Below are 18,830 nucleotides of genomic sequence, written 5' to 3' on the forward strand. Positions count from 1 at the left end.
ACTATGTCCCGGAGTTTCAAAAATTTAAGAAACAACAGGAAAAGATAAAAGTTAATTTCACTTCTGATAATGGTGAAGACTATAATGAAGTCTTCTCATTACATGAGCTACATACCGCCCTTGGGCAAGCTCATGACACAGCAACAGGAGCTGATAACATTCATTACCAGCTTTTAAAACATTTACCAGAATCTTGTCTGGAGACACTTTTAGATATATTTGACCAAATATGGACATCAGGGAATTTTCCTACTTCATGACATAATGCCATTGTAGTCCCAATACCGAAGCCTGGCCGGGATCATACAGATCCCTCGAACTATCGACCTATATCCTTAACAAGCTGCGTATGTAAAACCATGGAACGAATGGTTAATAATAGATTAATTTGGTATCTGGAAACCAATAATCTATTAACAAATATCCAATGTGGTTTCCGAAAAAATAGAAGTACTATCGACCATTTAGTACGATTAGAATCCTTTGTGAAAAATGCTATTGTCAACAAACAACACGTAGTATCAATTTTCTTTGATCTTGAGAAAGCCTACGATACTACTTGGAAGCATGGCATTCTAAAGGATTTACATGATTTTGGTTTGAGAGGCCGTTTGCCTCATTTTATATCACAATTTTTAACAGACAGACAATTTCAAGTCCGAGTGGGTTCCACCCTGTCTGACCATTATAATCAGGATCAGGGTGTCCCACAAGGCAGTATTTTGTCTGTCACCTTGTTTAGTATTAAAATTAATAGTCTGTCCAAGGTTTTAAGTAATTCAGTGGATGGATCACTGTTCGTGGATGATTTTAATGCATCTTGTTGTGGTAAAAATATGCATACCATAGAGAGGCAGTTACAAATCTGTCTCAATAAAATTCATAAGTGGTCTGTAGAAAACGGGTTCAAATTTTCTATGTCTAAAACTAACTGTATACACTTCTGCAGAAAATATAAGCCGCATAAAGACCCTGAATTATTTTTGAATGGCACCCCTATCAAAGTTGTGAAGGAGGCCAAATTCTTGGGACTCATCTTTGATAGCCATTTAACTTTCTTACCACACATTCAATCACTTAAAGCTAAATGCCTGAAGGCGCTTGATTTATTGAAAGTTGTATCAAATTCCAAGTGGGGAGGAGATCAGACAACCCTCCTACACTTATACAGGTCACTGATCCGTTCAAAACTTGATTACGGCTCCATCGTCTATGGTGGAGCCTGTAAAAGTAATTTAAAAAAACTTGATACTATCCATCACCAAGGGCTGAGGCTTTGCCTTGGAGCCTTTCGCACTTCTCCTATTCCAAGTCTGTCTGTTGAGGCGGATGAGCCTTCTCTTAAACAACGCCGTCTGAAACTATCATTACAATACATCACTAAATTATATTCTAATCAGTCAAATCCAGCCTTTAATTGCGTATTTAATCCTCTTTACGAAGATATTTACAATAAGAAAACATCTCTTGTTCCACCACTAGGAATAAGAATTAAATCAGTCGTTTCTGCTGCGAACATTACATTTCAGGATATAGCTCCCACAAAACTTTTTTCATCGCCTCCTTGGCAGATGGTAAGACCAACTGTAGACCTCACATTAACAAAACTTAAGAAATCTGATACAAATCCACTTATTTATAAACAAGAATACAATCAATTACGAAACACTTATGACACATATAAATCTATATTTACAGATGGATCCAAGGATGGTGGCGCAGTTGCTAGTACCACCGTCATTGGATCCAGAACAGTATCTTCACGTTTACCCGATAATAGTTCCATATTCACAGCAGAAGCGCACGCAATTTTAACAGCACTACAATATATCAAGAAGAAATCAAAATATAAAGACTTCATTATTTTTTCAGATTCACTTTCGTGCCTTCAGGCTATTAAAAATATGTCATGTAAACATCCATTTTTAATTGAAATTCTTGAGTTATTAAATGATCTTGCGACTGGCCAATATGACATCGTTTTTTGTTGGTTACCAAGCCATGTTGGGATTGTTGGTAACACACTGGCTGATGCTGCCGCAAAAGCAGCACTCAACAAATCTGTGACACCACTTCTTTTACCATACAGTGATTATAAACCTGTCATTAGATCTTACATCAGAGATCTAATGCAGAAGAAGTGGGACACCCAAGTTGGTATAAATAAATTACATGCAATAAAAGCGAATATCGGTTATACCTACTTGGGTTGTCAGTCCAGATTTGAAGAGGTCATTTTAAGACGATGTCGTATTGGCCATTCACGTTATACTCATGAATATATTTTAAAAGGTGAAGATCCTCCATTCTGCATCCTTGTGATGAAAGAATCACGGTCAAGCATGTCCTGCTTGACTGCATTGATTTTTCCATCACAAGGGATAAATATTTCAAGGTATCATGTATCAAGGATCTTTTTTATCAGGTAAGTAGTCATTTAATTATTGGGTTTTTAAAGGAAATCGAATTACTGCATAAATTTTGATTGTTATAGTTTGTAATTAAATAAATAACTTTTATAATTGGTAGAATTATTCAGTAACTAGGATTGTTAGTGGCTATATCCTCGAAGGGGGTTAAAGTAGTGTAAAATTATTGTCCCCCTGAGAGGGTATGTAAGACCACGTCTTTCAAAGTATGTTTATTTCTGCTCGTTTTTAGACGTAGTATATATGTTCATTTATTCTGGCTAGATTTGTCATTAATCGCCAACAGGCACTCGTGAAGAGCAACCTCCTCGTGGTGAGTGCTGGGTAACGCTAATAGCTCTTCCCCCGTGTGGAACCGGGGCAGAATATTTCCACAGCCTCCCATTGCTGGTCGTATGAGGCGACTAAAATGGGCAACCTGTTTGCCGTGGGTTGCGTCCCTGTGTCGGCGGAGGACGGGAGTCTGGTAGTTGAGGGCACTGGTTCCTGGAACTGTGTTCCTTTGCCCAACACACTACTTCGACCCTTACTTCGCCTAGACGGGTGGTAAGATGGGCCCGGTCTTATCAATCGGCTGGTCATGCCAGGCCCTGTGCGTAATATTGTGTATGCACAACTGTATTTTAATGTATATTTTGGACTTGGCCGTGCATTACTTGTATGAATTCTCCAATTTGAATTGAATAAATTGCCTAGAGTCTTACGCCAGAAGGCGGTGGCTCATGGGCCAATCTGGTGATGTTGACCTCTGTATTCTGTATGTCTCCAGTTTCTTGTCATGGACTGAACCTGCCTGGCACTATATCTGGTAGATAAATATAACTATTCAAGTCATATTTGCTGGCGTATAACATCCCTGTATCCCTGGTGTTGTAGACTGGCTTCCACTGTGCACCGTCCTTGTTGACACTCGATGGCGGGTGGGGAGCAGGGATGCTGAAACTTATACTTACAACATGTCTCTAAATCTGCACTCTGGTTCTTCAAAAACAAACAAGCGTAGGCATACAGATTCTGTCTCGTCTGATGAAGATGTCTCTCCTCAAGAGGCCGATTCTTGGCCTAGGTTTATCGTCATTTCATCCGCTGATGGCTCTCCTTTAAAGCTCAATCCTTTTGTCATCTCCAAGGGAATCCAAAGTACCTGTGGGGAAGTCAAGAATGTCACACGTCTTCGTTCTGGCTCCATCCTTGTTAAATGTGCACGGAGACAACAATCCGTTAATCTGCTGGGTCTCCAGCAGTTTGTTAACACAAAGGTTGTTGTCTCAGTGCACAAGACACTGAATTCTTGCAGAGGTATTGTGAGAGATCGCGCTCGCTGTCTGTCAGACATGGCAGAAGAGGGCATAGCAACTGAGTTACAAAACCAAGGCGTCACTGCAGTTAAACGATTTACCAGAAAGACACAGGATGGTAAGATTGTCAACACACAAACTTATCTTTTCACTTTTGCAATGTCAACTCTTCCTAAATCAATTAAAGCTGGTTACTTTAACATCGGAGTGGAGGTTTATGTCCCAAATCCACTCCGATGTTATAAGTGTCAAAAGTTCGGCCACGGAGCTAAATTTTGCACTGCTAAGACAAGATGCTTCCGTTGCAGTGGAACTCATGAGAGTACAGACTGCACAAGTGACATCAAATGTGCAAACTGCGACGGAAAGCACTTGTCCTCGTCTAAATCCTGTCCTATATTTGAACATGAAGCCCAAATATTAAAAATCAAAGTCACAAACAACCTTTCTTACACTGAGGCCAAAAGGTTACTTCCATTGCAAACCCCGTCAACCATGACGTATTCAGCTGCTGTGTCCTCTCCAACTCAAGTAGTGAAAGTATCGACAATCTCTACACAAACCGATATCTCTTGGGTTCAGGATGAACAGATTACCATTGATGAAACCATGACATCTCCCATAGTTCCGTCAAGAGTAACATCTGCTTCCAAAACAGAGACCTTGCTTGCGACGCCTAAAAATACTGAACTGATAGAACCTGAAACATCCACTAAAATGCAAACAGTTTCAGGTGAAGCCCACTTGTCAAAGCAGACTAAAAAGCAATTGAAGAAGAAAGGCAGGGCACTCCAGCACTTGGAGGCGCCTTCTCCTATAACTACACCTTTAGAGGTTCATAATCCTTTTGAGCCTCTGGAGATGGAGGTTAGTCCCTCAGTCCCAGTCCATGGGAATGGACCTCCCTCCCGCTCACGATCTCCAGTTGAGCCACCATGAGTAGCTCTTCTCACATTATACAATGGAATTGCAGAGGACTTAGGCACAATTTTAACGAACTGCAATTATTAACAACGGATATTTTTCCGTCAGCAATTTCTTTACAAGAGACGTACCTTAAAAAAACCCGATAAATTTGATTTACGGCAGTACAGTTCGTATCATTCCTTCTCTCCCCCGGGAGATAAAGCTACTGGAGGAGCTTCTATTTTGGTGCGGCGGGGCGTTGTTCACAGTCCTGTTCCGCTTGACACGAATTTGCAAGCAGTTGCAGTTAGACTTACACTGCATATTGCCTTCACACTTTGCTCCTTATACATTCCTCCATCTTCAAATCTTCAGCGTAATGATCTCCAAAAACTGTACGACCAGCTCCCAAAGCCCTGTCTCATCATGGGTGATCTAAATGGGCATAATCCTTTATGGGGAAGTTCTATCATTAATCAAAAGGGAAAAGTGATCGAGGATTTTGTTTCTGATAATGACCTTTGCATCTTTAATGATGACTCCGACACTTACTTACACCCTGCAACTGGTACGTATTCATCATTAGATCTGTCTTTGACGGATTCCGTTTTGTTGAATGAATTCTCATGGTCCGTCCACGATGACCTATGTGGGAGTGACCATTTCCCCACGGTGCTTAAACCCATTAATCCCGCTGATGATCCACCTTCACCTCGATGGAATTTTGTGAAGGCTGATTGGCTTTTATTTCAATCTTTATGCAAAGATAAATTACTACCTACGTCTTTTCAAAATGTTACTGACCCGATTCAGTTGTTCTCAGATCTACTGAATGAAATTGCTGATGAATCAATACCTAAGTCCTCTATCAACCCACGTGTTCGTAAACCGTGGTTTGATGACACTTGCAAACAAGCTAGGAAATGTCGTAAGAAGGCGGAGAAGTACTTCCGTAAACATCCCACTGTCCATAATTTAAATATTGTAAAAATTTCGAATGCCAAGGCAAGACGTCTATTTAAGCAAAATAAACGTCAATCCTGGCGGACTTATGTCTCCAAAATTAACTCTCGTACCCCTATGTCCAAGGTATGGAATATGATTAAAAAGATCAAAGGCAAGGGATCAAATTCTACAGTTAACCATCTGAAGGATGGCGATACTTTGTTAACTGATAAATCTGCCATTGCCAATAGCATTGGTGAAACTTTATCTCATCATTCTTCTTCATCTAATTACGCTCCTGAATTTCAAAAATATCAGCTTCAACAGGAAAAGAAAAAAGTAAATTTTACATCTGATAATGGTGAAGATTACAATGAGGTATTTTCACTACATGAGCTATATACTGCCTTAGGGCAAGCTCATGATACAGCAGCAGGCGCTGATAATATTCATTATCAGCTGCTGAAACACTTGCCCGAATCATGCCTTGAAACTATGTTAAATATATTCGATGATATTTGGACATCTGGGATGTTTCCAGCTTCATGGCATAAAGCCATTGTTATCCCCATTCCCAAACCTGGGCGGGATCATTCTGATCCGTCAAATTACCGACCTATCTCTTTAACTAGCTGGCACTCGTGAAGAGCAACCTCCTCGTGGTGAGTGCTGGGTAGCGCTAATAGCTCTTCCCCCGTGTGGAACCGGGGTAGAATAATTCCACAGCACCCCATTGCTGGTCGTAAGAGGCGACCAAAGTGGGCAGCCCGTTTGCCGTGGGTTGCGTCCCTGTGTCGGCGGAGGACGGGAGTCTGGTGGTTGAGGGCACTGGTTCCAGGAATAGTGTTCCTTTGCCCAATACACCACTTTGACCCTTACTTCGCCTAGACGGGTGGTAAGATGGGCCCGGTCTTATCAATCGGCTGGTCATGCCAAGCCCTGAGCACCTTCCATTTTGCTCACTGTTCTCACTATTCCGGCTTGGAAATTTATATCTATCCTTGACTTGTTTCAGTTTATGACAGAACTGTTTTATGTGAATATATATGTCTATTGTTATTTTGTACTATTTGATATATTCAAAATTTGCCTAGATGCCAGTGCCAGAAGGCGGTGGCTCATGGGCCAATCCGGTGGATTTATTGATCTTTGATTAGTACTTCTACTTGAGTATACCCTCCTGGTATCCTTGGTGCCGTCTGTTGGAGATCCACAGACGTGTGGCATCGTCCACGTAGACACTCCATGGTGGGTGGGGAGCTAGGAGGGTGAAACACATTTAATACTACCATGGCACCACCACTAAAAAAACGCTCACACGAATCAGATGATTCGCTCTCTTCTGGAGATGAAGATTCTCCTCGACCACTCGTAAATCCTGATGCTTGGTCTCGATTTCTCGTCATGTCTGCTCCGAATGGTGATCCACTTAAACTGAACCCATTTGCGATATCCAAGGGTATTGAAGGTTTAGTTGGTGAAGTCAAGGAAATAAAGAAATTGCGATCTGGATCTCTATTGCTCCAATGCAAAAAACAAATACAATCCCAAATTCTTCTGTCCACCAAATCTCTAGCTAATGTTCCTGTGGAGGTATCCCCTCACAGGACACTGAATAGTAGTAAAGGCATCGTTCGTGATATTGTACGATGCCTTTCTGATATGACAGAAACTGAAATTGTGAATGAATTACACTCCCAGGGAGTTACTGCTGTAAAACGTTTTACAGCAAAAAGAAATAACGAAATCACAAAAACAAACACTTATCTGTTTACTTTTTGTCTCCCGATTCGTCCAGACTCGCTGAAAGCTGGTTATTGCAACTTAAGAGTGGATACTTTTATCCCAAATCCCTTAAGGTGCTACACTTGCCAAAAATATGGCCATGGCTCGAAATCTTGCCATAATCCAGCTGCATGTTATCGGTGTGCTGGGACATGCGATGATAGTAATCTGTGTAACAAACCAACTAGCTGTGTCAACTGTTCAGGCAACCATCCTTCTTCTTCGAAAGACTGTCCTACGTGGAAACTACAGTCCAAAATATCAAAGATAAAGCATGAACGTAATATATCTTTTTTCGATGCAAAAAAGGTTGTTATTGCTCAGGAACAAGCAGGTCCGACATATTCTTCTGCTGTTTCTGCTTCTCTGCAGGTTTCTACCACGACTAAACATGTTTCATGTCAATCCATAGCTTGCCAGACTGATTACACGTGGGCCAAAACCTCTGGCCCAACGTTATTATCTACAGAAATGCAGGTGAGACAACTACAAGTAAACTCTACCTCCCAAACCTCACAGGTATTCACTCAATCAATGACACCTTGTCATATGGATGCAGACCAATCATCAAAAATAGTTTCTGAACAGTCTAAATCAGAAACAAATGTCAAACAAATTTCAACGAACAAACCAAAACCAAGAACCGAACAATCTAAAAGGTATCAGAGTGGCAGGGCCTCGAAAGGGGCAGAAAACAAGATCCAGCTATTTAACAAGTTTGGATCACTTGAGGACATGGATGTGTCCGACACGAGCCATCACAGGGCACATAGCTTGTCGCCCTCAAGGAAGGTGAGGGGTAGGTCCCCTGTCAATCCCCCTAAAAGATAGTGTTTACAACAAATATAGTTCAGTGGAATTGTAGAGGATTAAAGACTAATTTTAATGAATTACATCTATTAGTCCAAGATTTTAATCCATCAGCATTCTGCTTACAAGAGACATATTTAAAGCAGACAGACCAATTTAACTTACGTCAGTTTAATGCGTATCATTCGTTTTCTCCTCCAGGTGATAGAGCCTCAGGAGGATCTTCAATCATTGTGCGACAGAATGTTATACACAGTCCTGTTGTGCTTAATACTAATCTGCAAGCCGTTGCAGTGCGACTTACTCTGCACGTTGCATTTACACTGTGCTCTCTTTATATTCCACCATCGTCAGCTCTCCAGCAGTCTGAACTTCAAAATCTCTACGATCAGCTCCCAAAGCCATGTATAATCATGGGTGATTTGAATGGACACAATCCACTCTGGGGTGGTACAAACACAAATGCTAAAGGTAAAGTACTTGAAGATTTTATAATTAATAATGATCTGTGTATCTTTAATGATGATGCACACACTTATCTGCATCCAGCAACTGGGACTTACTCTTCATTGGATTTGTCCCTTACTGATTCTAATCTACTCAATGATTTCGATTGGTCTGTCCACAATGATCTTTGTGGAAGTGACCACTTCCCAACTATCCTATCAGCTGTAAATCCGTCTGATGTTCCTCCTTCTACACGATGGAATTTTACAAAGGCCAACTGGTCTTTGTTTCAAACTATGTGCCAAACTGAAATAAAACCCGAATGTTTTACTGATGCTGACGATCCTATTCAGGATTTTTCTGATGTTTTAAATAGAATTGCTGACGAATGCATACCTAAATCCTCGTAAACCATGGTTTAACCTCGAATGTAAACAGGCTAGAAAAGTGAGAAAAAAGGCAGAGAAATATTTTCGACGCCACCCAACTGTCCATAATTTAAATAAATTTAAAATGTTAAATGCTAAAGCTCGTCGAGCATTTAAACAGAATAAACGCCAATCTTGGCAAAGCTATGTCTCGAAAATAAATTCCCGTACTCCAATATCTAAGGTTTGGAATATGGTACAAAGGATTAAGGGCAAAGGTTCAAAATCTAGTGTTCATCATCTTAAGGAGGGTGACACATTATTAACCGATAAAAGAGATATAGCGAATAAATTGGGAGAAACTCTTGCTCAACATTCTTCCTCATCAAATTATGCACCAAATTTTCAAAAATTTAAAGACCAACAAGAAAAAAAGAAAATTAATTTTAATTCTAATAATGGTGAGGATTATAACGAAGTTTTCTCCATCCATGAGCTGCATACCGCCCTTGGGCAAGCTCATGATACTGCCACGGGTGCTGATAATATTCATTATCAGTTACTCAAACATTTACCCGAGTCATGCTTAGAAACTTTATTGACTATTTTTGATCACATCTGGACAACTGGGAATTTCCCTTCATCTTGGCGAAATGCCGTTGTTATTCCAATTCCAAAACCTGGCCGTGATCATACTGATCCTTCCAATTATAGGCCGATATCGCTTACTAGCTGTGTCTGTAAGACCATGGAAAGAATTGTAAATAACCGACTTATATGGTATTTAGAAACTAATAGTCTTTTAACAAATATTCAATGTGGTTTTAGAAAAAATAGAAGTACAGTTGACCATTTGGTTAGACTGGAAACATTTGTGAAAAATGCTTTAATAAATAAACAACATGCGGTATCAATATTTTTCGATCTAGAAAAAGCGTATGATACCACCTGGAAACATGGAATTTTAAAAGATCTTTATGACATGGGTTTGAGAGGGCGTTTGCCAAATTTTGTGTCTCAATTTTTAACAGATAGAAATTTCCAGGTTCGTGTGGGATCCACCTTGTCTGATTTTTACGATCAAGATCAAGGTGTCCCACAAGGTAGCATATTATCGGTAACGTTGTTTAGCATAAAAATTAACAGTTTAGCTAAGGTTTTAAATGACTCTATTGACGGGTTTTTGTTTGTTGACGATTTTAATGTATCATGTCGAGGTAAAAATATGCACACGATTGAGAGACAATTGCAACTTTGTCTGAATAAAATCAATGTTTGGGCAGAGCAGAACGGATTCAAGTTTTCTAAATCTAAAACAAATTGTATTCATTTCTGTCGAAAATATAAACCGCATAAGGACCCTGATTTACATCTAGCTGGAACACCAATTAAAGTTGTCAAAGAAGCTAAATTTTTAGGAATTATTTTTGATCATCACCTTACCTTTTTACCACATATTAAATATTTGAAAGCTAAATGTCTGAAGGCACTAGATTTATTAAAGGTTGTTTCTAATTCCAAGTGGGGAGGTGATCAAACGACCCTCCTTCACTTATATAGATCACTTGTCCGTTCTAAGCTCGATTATGGCTCCATCATCTATGGTGGAGCCTGTAAAAGTAATCTTAAATTACTTGATCCCATACATCATCAGGGTCTGAGGCTTTGCCTTGGATCTTTCAGAACTTCTCCGATTGACAGTCTATATGTTGAGGCCGATGAGCCATCCCTGAAACAACGCCGTATCAAACTATCTCTACAGTACATCACAAAATTATATTCTAATCAGTCTAACCCTGCATACAGTTGTGTATTTAATCCTCTTTATGAGGATCTGTACGGTAAGAAGTCCTCTCTTATTCCGCCTCTCGGAATAAGAATAAAACCTTTCATTTCTGCTGCCGATATTAAACTTGAAATTATATCTCCTTTCCGACAGCTTTCGTCTCCTCCTTGGCAATTGGTAAAGCCACAGGTGGATATTACCTTATCTAAACTAAAGAAGTCTGAGACTAATCAATTACAATATCAACAAGAATACAATCAGTTAAGGTGTGACTATGATACTTATAAATCTATTTTTACTGATGGATCCAAGGACGGTGATGCTGTTGCCAGCGCCACCGTCATTGGATCCAGAACTATATCAACTAGATTACCGGATGAATCTTCAATTTTTACAGCTGAATCAAAAGCAATATTAACTGCTTTAGAATATATAAATAAACAATCTAAACATAAAGAATTCATTATATTTTCAGACTCCTTATCCTGTCTTCAGGCTATTAGAAATAATTCGTGTCAGCATCCCGTTTTACTCGATATCATAGAACTACATAATAACCTTGCGACTGGCCAATATGACATCGTTTTTTGTTGGTTACCCAGCCATGTTGGAATTGTTGGTAATACAATGGCTGATGCTGCTGCAAAAGCAGCTCTCAACAAATCTGTGACACCACTTCTGCTACCATACAGTGATTATAAACCTGTCATTAGATCTTACATCAAAGATCTGATGCAGAAGAAGTGGGACGCCCAAGTGGGTATAAATAAATTACATGCAATAAAAGCAAATATCGGTTACACCTACTTGGGTTGTCAGTCCAGATTTGAAGAGGTCATTTTAAGACAATGTCGTATTGGCCATTCAAGGTACACTCATGAATATATTTTAAAAGGTGAAGATCCTCCATTTTGCATCCCTTGTGATGAAAGAATCACAGTCAAGCATGTCCTGCTTGACTGTGTTGATTTTTCCATCACAAGGGATAAGTATTTCAAAGTTTCATCGCTAAAGGATCTTTTTAATCACGTGAGTAGTCATTTAATTATTGGGTTTTTAAAAGAAATAGAATTATTACATAAATTTTGATGCTATGTTCTCTAAATAATACATATTTTAGTATTGGTAGCGGAAAAATTGTTAACTGAGATTGTTTGTGGCTTTATCCTTGATGGGGGTTGAAGTAGTGTAAAATGATTGTCCCCCTGAGAGGGTATGTCAGACCACGTCATTCAAAGTAATGTTTTTTCACCACAATTTTAATCGTAGAATATATGTTCATTTATTCTGGCTACATTTGTCATTAATCGCCAACAGCGGAAGGGATGATGTAAATCCGGCTGGGGTCCATGCAGGTAGCAAAAGTACTGTAAGTCCCCATGGACCCTAGCATGGTGATCTACCTTCAGCTGCTGGCGATCTATAGCCTTTTTTTATATTGTACCGTAATTTATAGTGCTATCTTTTTTATAGTTGTATGCTAGTTTTAAATAATAAACTGTGATATTCTAGTAATTTTACTGTCCATCGATGACAGGTTTTAATTTAGTTAAAAATGTATGTATTCAAATTGTCACATTTTTCGTCACGATATGGCTGAAATATTGCCGATGTGACGTAAAGCATTAACTCACTCACTCACTCACTTTAACTAGCTGTGTTTGTAAAACGATGGAACGCATGGTAAATAATCAATTAGTGTGGTACTTGGAAACAAATAATCTTCTTTCCAATATACAATGTGGTTTCCGGAAAAATAGAAGTACTATCGATCATTTAGTGCGTTTAGAATCGTTCATTAAAAATTCCATTGTAAATAGACAACATGCTGTATCGATCTTTTTCGATTTAGAAAAAGCTTACGATACAACATGGAAACATGGTATTTTAAAAGATCTTCATGATTTTGGATTAAGAGGCCGTCTGCCTCATTTTATATCACAGTTTTTAACAGACAGGCAATTTCAAGTCCGAGTGGGTACAACCCTGTCTGATCATTATAATCAGGATCAGGGTGTCCCACAAGGCAGTATTTTGTCTGTCACTTTATTCAGTATAAAAATTAACAGTTTGTCAAAAGTTTTAAATGATTCAGTTGATGGATCACTTTTTGTGGATGATTTTAATCTATCTTGTCGGGGTAAAAATATGCACACAATTGAAAGGCAATTACAATTATGTCTTAATAAAATTAACAAGTGGTGTCTAGAAAACGGGTTTAAATTTTCCAAATCAAAAACTAATTGCATACATTTCTGCCGAAAATATAAACCGCATAAGGACCCTGAACTATTTTTGAATGGCACCCCTATCAAAGTTGTTAAGGAAGCCAAGTTCTTGGGACTTATTTTCGATAGCCATTTAACTTTTTTACCACACATTAAATACCTTAAAGCTAAATGCCTGAAGGCACTTGATTTGTTAAAAGTTGTTTCTAATTCGAAGTGGGGAGGGGATCAGACAACACTATTGCACTTGTACAGGTCCCTGATCCGTTCAAAACTTGACTACGGCTCCATCGTCTATGGTGGAGCCTGCAAAAGTAACTTAAAAAAACTAGATACTATCCATCATCAGGGCCTGAGGCTTTGCCTTGGAGCTTTTCGAACGTCTCCAATTCACAGTCTGTATGTAGAAGCAGATGAACCTTCTCTTAAACAACGCCGTCTGAAATTATCTGTACAATATGTCACTAAATTATATTCAAATCAGTCAAATCCAGCTTTTAATTGCGTCTTTAATCCTCTCTACCAAGATATCTACAATAAAAAATCATCTCTCGTTCCACCACTCGGAATAAGAATCCAGTCTGCCATGTTTGCTTCTAATATTAAATTGCATGATATTGCTCCCTTTCAACTGTTTTCATCACCTCCTTGGCAAATGGTAAGGCCAGAGGTTGACCTCACATTAACCAACTTAAAGAAATCAGATACTAACCAATTAATTTACCAACAAGAATACAATCAATTAAGAACCACTTATAACACTTATAAATCTATATTTACTGATGGTTCCAAGGATGGTGGTGCTGTTGCTAGTGCAACTGTCATTGGATCCAGGACAATATCTTCGCGATTACCAGTTAACAGTTCTATCTTTACAGCAGAAGCAAACGCCATTTTTACCGCACTACAATATATCAAAAACCAATCTAAACATAAACAATTCATTATTTTTTCAGATTCTCTATCGTGCCTTCAGGCGATTAAGAATATATCTTGCAAACATCCACTTTTAATCAAGATTCTTGAATTATTTAATGATCTTGCTACTGGCCAATATGACATCGTCTTTTTGTTGGTTACCAAGCCATGTTGGTATCACTGGTAACACAATGGCTGATGCTGCTGCAAAAGCAGCACTCAACAAATCTGTGACACCACTTCTGATCCCATACACTGATTTCAAACCCGCGATTAGATCTTACATCCGAGATTTAATGCAGCAGAAGTGGGACGCCCAAGTAGGTATTAATAAATTACATGCTATAAAACCAACCATCGGTTACACCTACTTGGGTTGTCAGTCCAGATTTGAAGAGGTCATTGTACGATGATGTCGTATTGGCCACTCGCGATACACACATGAATATTTGTTAAAAGGTGAAGATCCTCCGTTCTGTATCCCTTGTGATGAGAGAATCACGGTCAAGCATGTCCTGCTTGACTGTATTGATTTTTCCATCACAAGGGATAAGTATTTCAAAGTTTCATCGTTAAAGGATCTTTTTAATCAGATTAATTCTCATTTAATTCTTGGTTTTTTAAAAGAAATAGAATTGCTTGATAAATTTTGATATGTACATGTATTGTAAAAAGTATGTGATTTTAATTTGGTAGAATGACGTAATAACTGAGTTTGTTAGTGGCTGTACCTTCAAAGGGGGTTGAAGTAACGTAAAATAATTGTCCCCCTGAGAAGGTATGTAAGTCCCATTTCATTCAAAGTATTTTTCATTTTCCATGTTTTTAATCGTAGAATTCTTGTTGTTTTTAAATGTTTTGGCTTAAACTTGCCGACAATCACCAGTAGCCGGAGGGATGGTGTAAATCCTGCTGGGTTACCATGTAGGTAGCAGAAGTATCGTAAGTCCCCATGGTACCTAGTATGGTGACCTACCTTTGGCTATTGGTGATCTAAAGCCCATTTTTATTGTGTACTGTTTTGAATTGTTATGAATTTTATTCTGATATGCTAGTTTTACAATCTACATCTGTGATAGTCTAGTGTTTTTACTGTCCTTTGTCGACAGATTTTATTGTCACTATGTATTAATATATAACTTGATTTAGTCACGTTATGGCTGAAATATTGCCCATGTGACTTAAAACTTAACTCACTCACTCACTCTGGGCAAATATGTCCTAGTTACGGCGTGTTAACACAAATGATTGAGCAAATTACTTGTGTTAGAGCAGCCTGGAATGTTATTTCAATTGTAGAAGTCCAAATTAACGTCTGTTGTAGACGTTACCACTTTTTAAAAATTCACTTTCAGCGGATCTTCGCACGATTAGGGGCGAAAAATTAAATATTTAAATAATAAGTTATCATGTTAGATCAATGTGTACAAAGTGGAACTAAAAAGACACTAAGTGTGTGTTTATGAACATTACAATGACATTTGATGCTGGAAGGACATTCTGTTGACAAATGTACATTGTTGTTTGCAGGTGCCCTGGGCAAACGAAACACTGACGAGCTTGATAAGAACAAGGATGGCAATATTGACCAATCAGAAGCTGAGGAACTGATGGAAAGACGGGCAGCCGAGGATCTTCTTTCACTTGCTGATGAAAATGGTAAAACACGCTTTGCTATTCATTTAATGACAATGTACACCTTTATACACTTGATTTTGATGTTTCACTAAACACTAGCATTACTTAAGTGTTCCTGTCATTTATTGTGAAAATGTATATTCCTCTCGCTTCACGAATAAAGTCTGACTGACAACTTCAACAATTTCAGGTGATTCGAACGTGAGTGTGGAAGAGTTCTCGAGGAGCATCCATGACTTCATGACCATAGATTCAGGTAATATAACATAACAAGTAGAATAGTTTGTTTGTATCTGGACCCGAAAATCCAATGATTGACATCATGAGCATCGATCCAAGTAATTGGGATACGATGACATGCATCAACCAAGTCAGCGAGTCTGACCACCCGATCCCGTCTGTCGCCTCCCACACAAGCATGGGTTGCTGAAGATCAATTCTAACCCAGAATCTTCAAGGGACAGTAGAATAGTAGTGGTATTTGTAGAAAATATCAAAAACACAGACATGTAATGTTCTGATTCGAGCGAATGATTTAGGTTGAGGTATGAGGCCATTTTAACAGCATTTCAGCTTTATTACTCTTGGAAAAAACACAAAGACTTGAATGTCTTTAACGTGTATAACTTCATTAAAGCCCTGAGGAAGTGGTACAGTGATGACAGACCGAGGATCATAATCAGGAGGAATCGGATACCGAGACCAGCTGATCCTGGATCTTTGAACCACTGGGCCACCCCAGACCCTGATTATTGATTTGAAGGACGACAAACATAGTTGACACACGTGTATTATTTTATACTGTCAATTGTTTCCTTTCAGACCCACTGTTGCAAAAACAACTTGCAGAAGAGTTTGCTGATGCATTTGAGGATGATGCGGAATAAAGCGCCAGATCAACATCTTTATGAAATGATTTCAATAAAAAGATTCTTGCAAACGTAAACTGTCTCCTGTGCTGTTGATTATCAATTAAACTATATTAGGCACTAGAGGTGCACCCAAAAATCGTTCCAGAATCCGCTGGACGATGTTCCTAGAAACATCAAGGAGATTTGCAGGAGAACCTTGAGCCGTTTTAAATAGAATGGGCAACAATTGTGCTCCTCTTCTTGCGGATCTGTTTCTTTATGCAAATGCCCTGATTGGCAAAGTCAAAACAAAGTAATTTCGCTAAGAAGTTTCAGGTATATCGATGATCTGATATCGTTCAATAAGAATCAAATAGCCAATTCCTTTACACTGATCTACCCACCTGAACTAGAAATAAAAGAGACCAGTACGAGTAGAGAGGCATAGCCAGTTACAGTTGCAATCGAGTCTGTGAATTCTATATATCTATTGACATAGGGCACTCGTGAAGAGCAACCTCCTCGTGGTGAGTGCTGGGTAACGCTAATCGCTCTTCCCCCGTGTGGAACCGGGGCAGAATATTTCCACAGCCTCCCATTGCTGGTCGTATGAGGCGACTAAAATGGGCAACCTGTTTGCCGTGGGTTGCGTCCCTGTGTCGGCGGAGGACGGGAGTCTGGTAGTTGAGGGCTCTGGTTCCTGGAACTGTGTTCCTTTGCCCAACACACTACTTCGACCCTTACTTCGCCTAGACGGGTGGTAAGATGGGCCCGGTCTTATCAATCGGCTGGTCATGCCAGGCCCTGTGCGTAATATTGTATATGCACTCCTGTGTAGTATTATACTGTATATTTTGGACTTGGCCATGCATACTTTGTATGAATTACCAATTTTGGATGTAATAAATTGCCTAGAGTCTTACGCCAGAAGGCGGTGGCTCATGGGCCAATCTGGTGATGTTGACCTCTGTATTCTGTATGTCTCCAGTTTCTTGTCATGGACTGAACCTGCCTGGCACTACATCTGGTAGATAAATATAGCTATTCAAGTCATATTTGCTGGAGTATAGCATCCCTGTATCCCTGGTGTCAGCATCCTGGATATCCGGTGCAATTTGACACCGTCCTTGGTGTCACTCGGTGGTGGGTGGGGAGCAGGGGTGTGGAATTATTTTCTTTCGTCATGTCACTACAACAATCTGGTTCCTCTCGGAATGAAAAGAAGAGACGTATTGAGGATATAGACCACTCATATGGAAATACTTCTTCAAACATTGATTCTTGGGCTAGATTCTTAGTTATTGAGGCTAGCGATAAATTACCTATCAAACTGAACCCATTTGCTATCTCTAAAGCAATTTCTGGAATTTGTGGAGAGGTGAAAAATGTCACCCGTCTTCGTAGTGGCTCACTTCTGGTTAAGTGTGCACGGAGACAGCAATCTCTCAATCTTTTGTCTATCACAACTTTTGCCGATATTGAGGTTGCTGTGTCTGTGCACAGAACACTGAATTCTTGCAGAGGCATCGTTCGCGACAGGGCTCGTTGCTTGTCCGACATGTCGGAAGAGGACATTGCTGCAGAGTTGGAGGAGCAAGCTGTCACCGCAGTAAAACGTTTCACTGTCAAGAAAGATGGTGTAATATCAAATACTAACACGTATCTCTTGACGTTTGCGCGTACATCGATTCCGCAATCAATTAAGGCAGGTTATTTCAATATCGGAGTGGAGGTGTTTGTCCCCAATCCACTCCGATGTTACAAATGCCAACAGTTCGGTCATGGGTCAAAGTCTTGTAACAACTCTGTGGTGTGCCATCGTTGTGGTGGCACCCATGAATCCTCAGATTGTGAAAAAGATTTTTACTGCTTCAACTGTCATGGCCCACATCCTGCATCATCAAGGTCCTGCCCTGTGTGGCAAAGAGAATCAAACATTATGAAAATCAAAAGTGAAAAAAACATTTCTTATCTCGAGGCCAAGAAACTGTTCACACATCAGACCTCAGCTCCTGCCAATATAACATACTCTGCTGCAGTCACTCGTTCTGTAACAACATCTTCTATTTCATGTCAGACTGACTTAACATGGGTCAAGTCTGAACAACCTGTTGTAACAGCTTCAATAAAGCAGTCTATTTCCATAGCCACTCAGTCCAGTGCTGGATCTCAGACAGAGAGTCAGCCTGAGACAAATTCTCAGACAGAGAGTCAGCCCGAGAATAAATCTTCAACGTCTATGTCCCTACCGGACACCATTCCTTTGACAAGAAAAGAAAAAAAGAAATTGAATAGAAAACCAACAACAACCGTCCCTACATGTTCAGAGGTTCCTCTACAGAACTTTTTTGGACCTCTGGATATGGAGGTCACCCTGTCCTCACAGGACAGGCAGAGGAGTAGTTCCTCCTCACATTCCCG

The 18,830-nt window shown here is 39.6% G+C and overlaps 1 protein-coding gene across 1 annotated transcript in view; it reads left to right on the plus strand.

The window, feature by feature from the left end:
- LOC124125784 overlaps positions 1-16,504 on the plus strand; it is a 37,471-nt gene extending 20,967 nt beyond the window's left edge. Inside the window, exons 3-5 of the mRNA XM_048388458.1 lie at positions 15,451-15,579; positions 15,749-15,814; positions 16,381-16,504. Coding sequence (XP_048244415.1) covers positions 15,451-15,579; positions 15,749-15,814; positions 16,381-16,445 — 260 coding nt within the window. The 3' untranslated portion in view covers positions 16,446-16,504. The remainder of the gene's footprint in view (positions 1-15,450; positions 15,580-15,748; positions 15,815-16,380) is intronic.
- The last annotated feature ends 2,326 nt before the right edge of the window (positions 16,505-18,830 follow it).

The sequence above is a fragment of the Haliotis rufescens genome, unplaced genomic scaffold (assembly GCF_023055435.1).
Source record: "Haliotis rufescens isolate VD_foot unplaced genomic scaffold, xgHalRufe1.0.p SCAF_71, whole genome shotgun sequence".
In the NCBI taxonomy this organism is placed as follows: domain Eukaryota; kingdom Metazoa; phylum Mollusca; class Gastropoda; order Lepetellida; family Haliotidae; genus Haliotis; species Haliotis rufescens.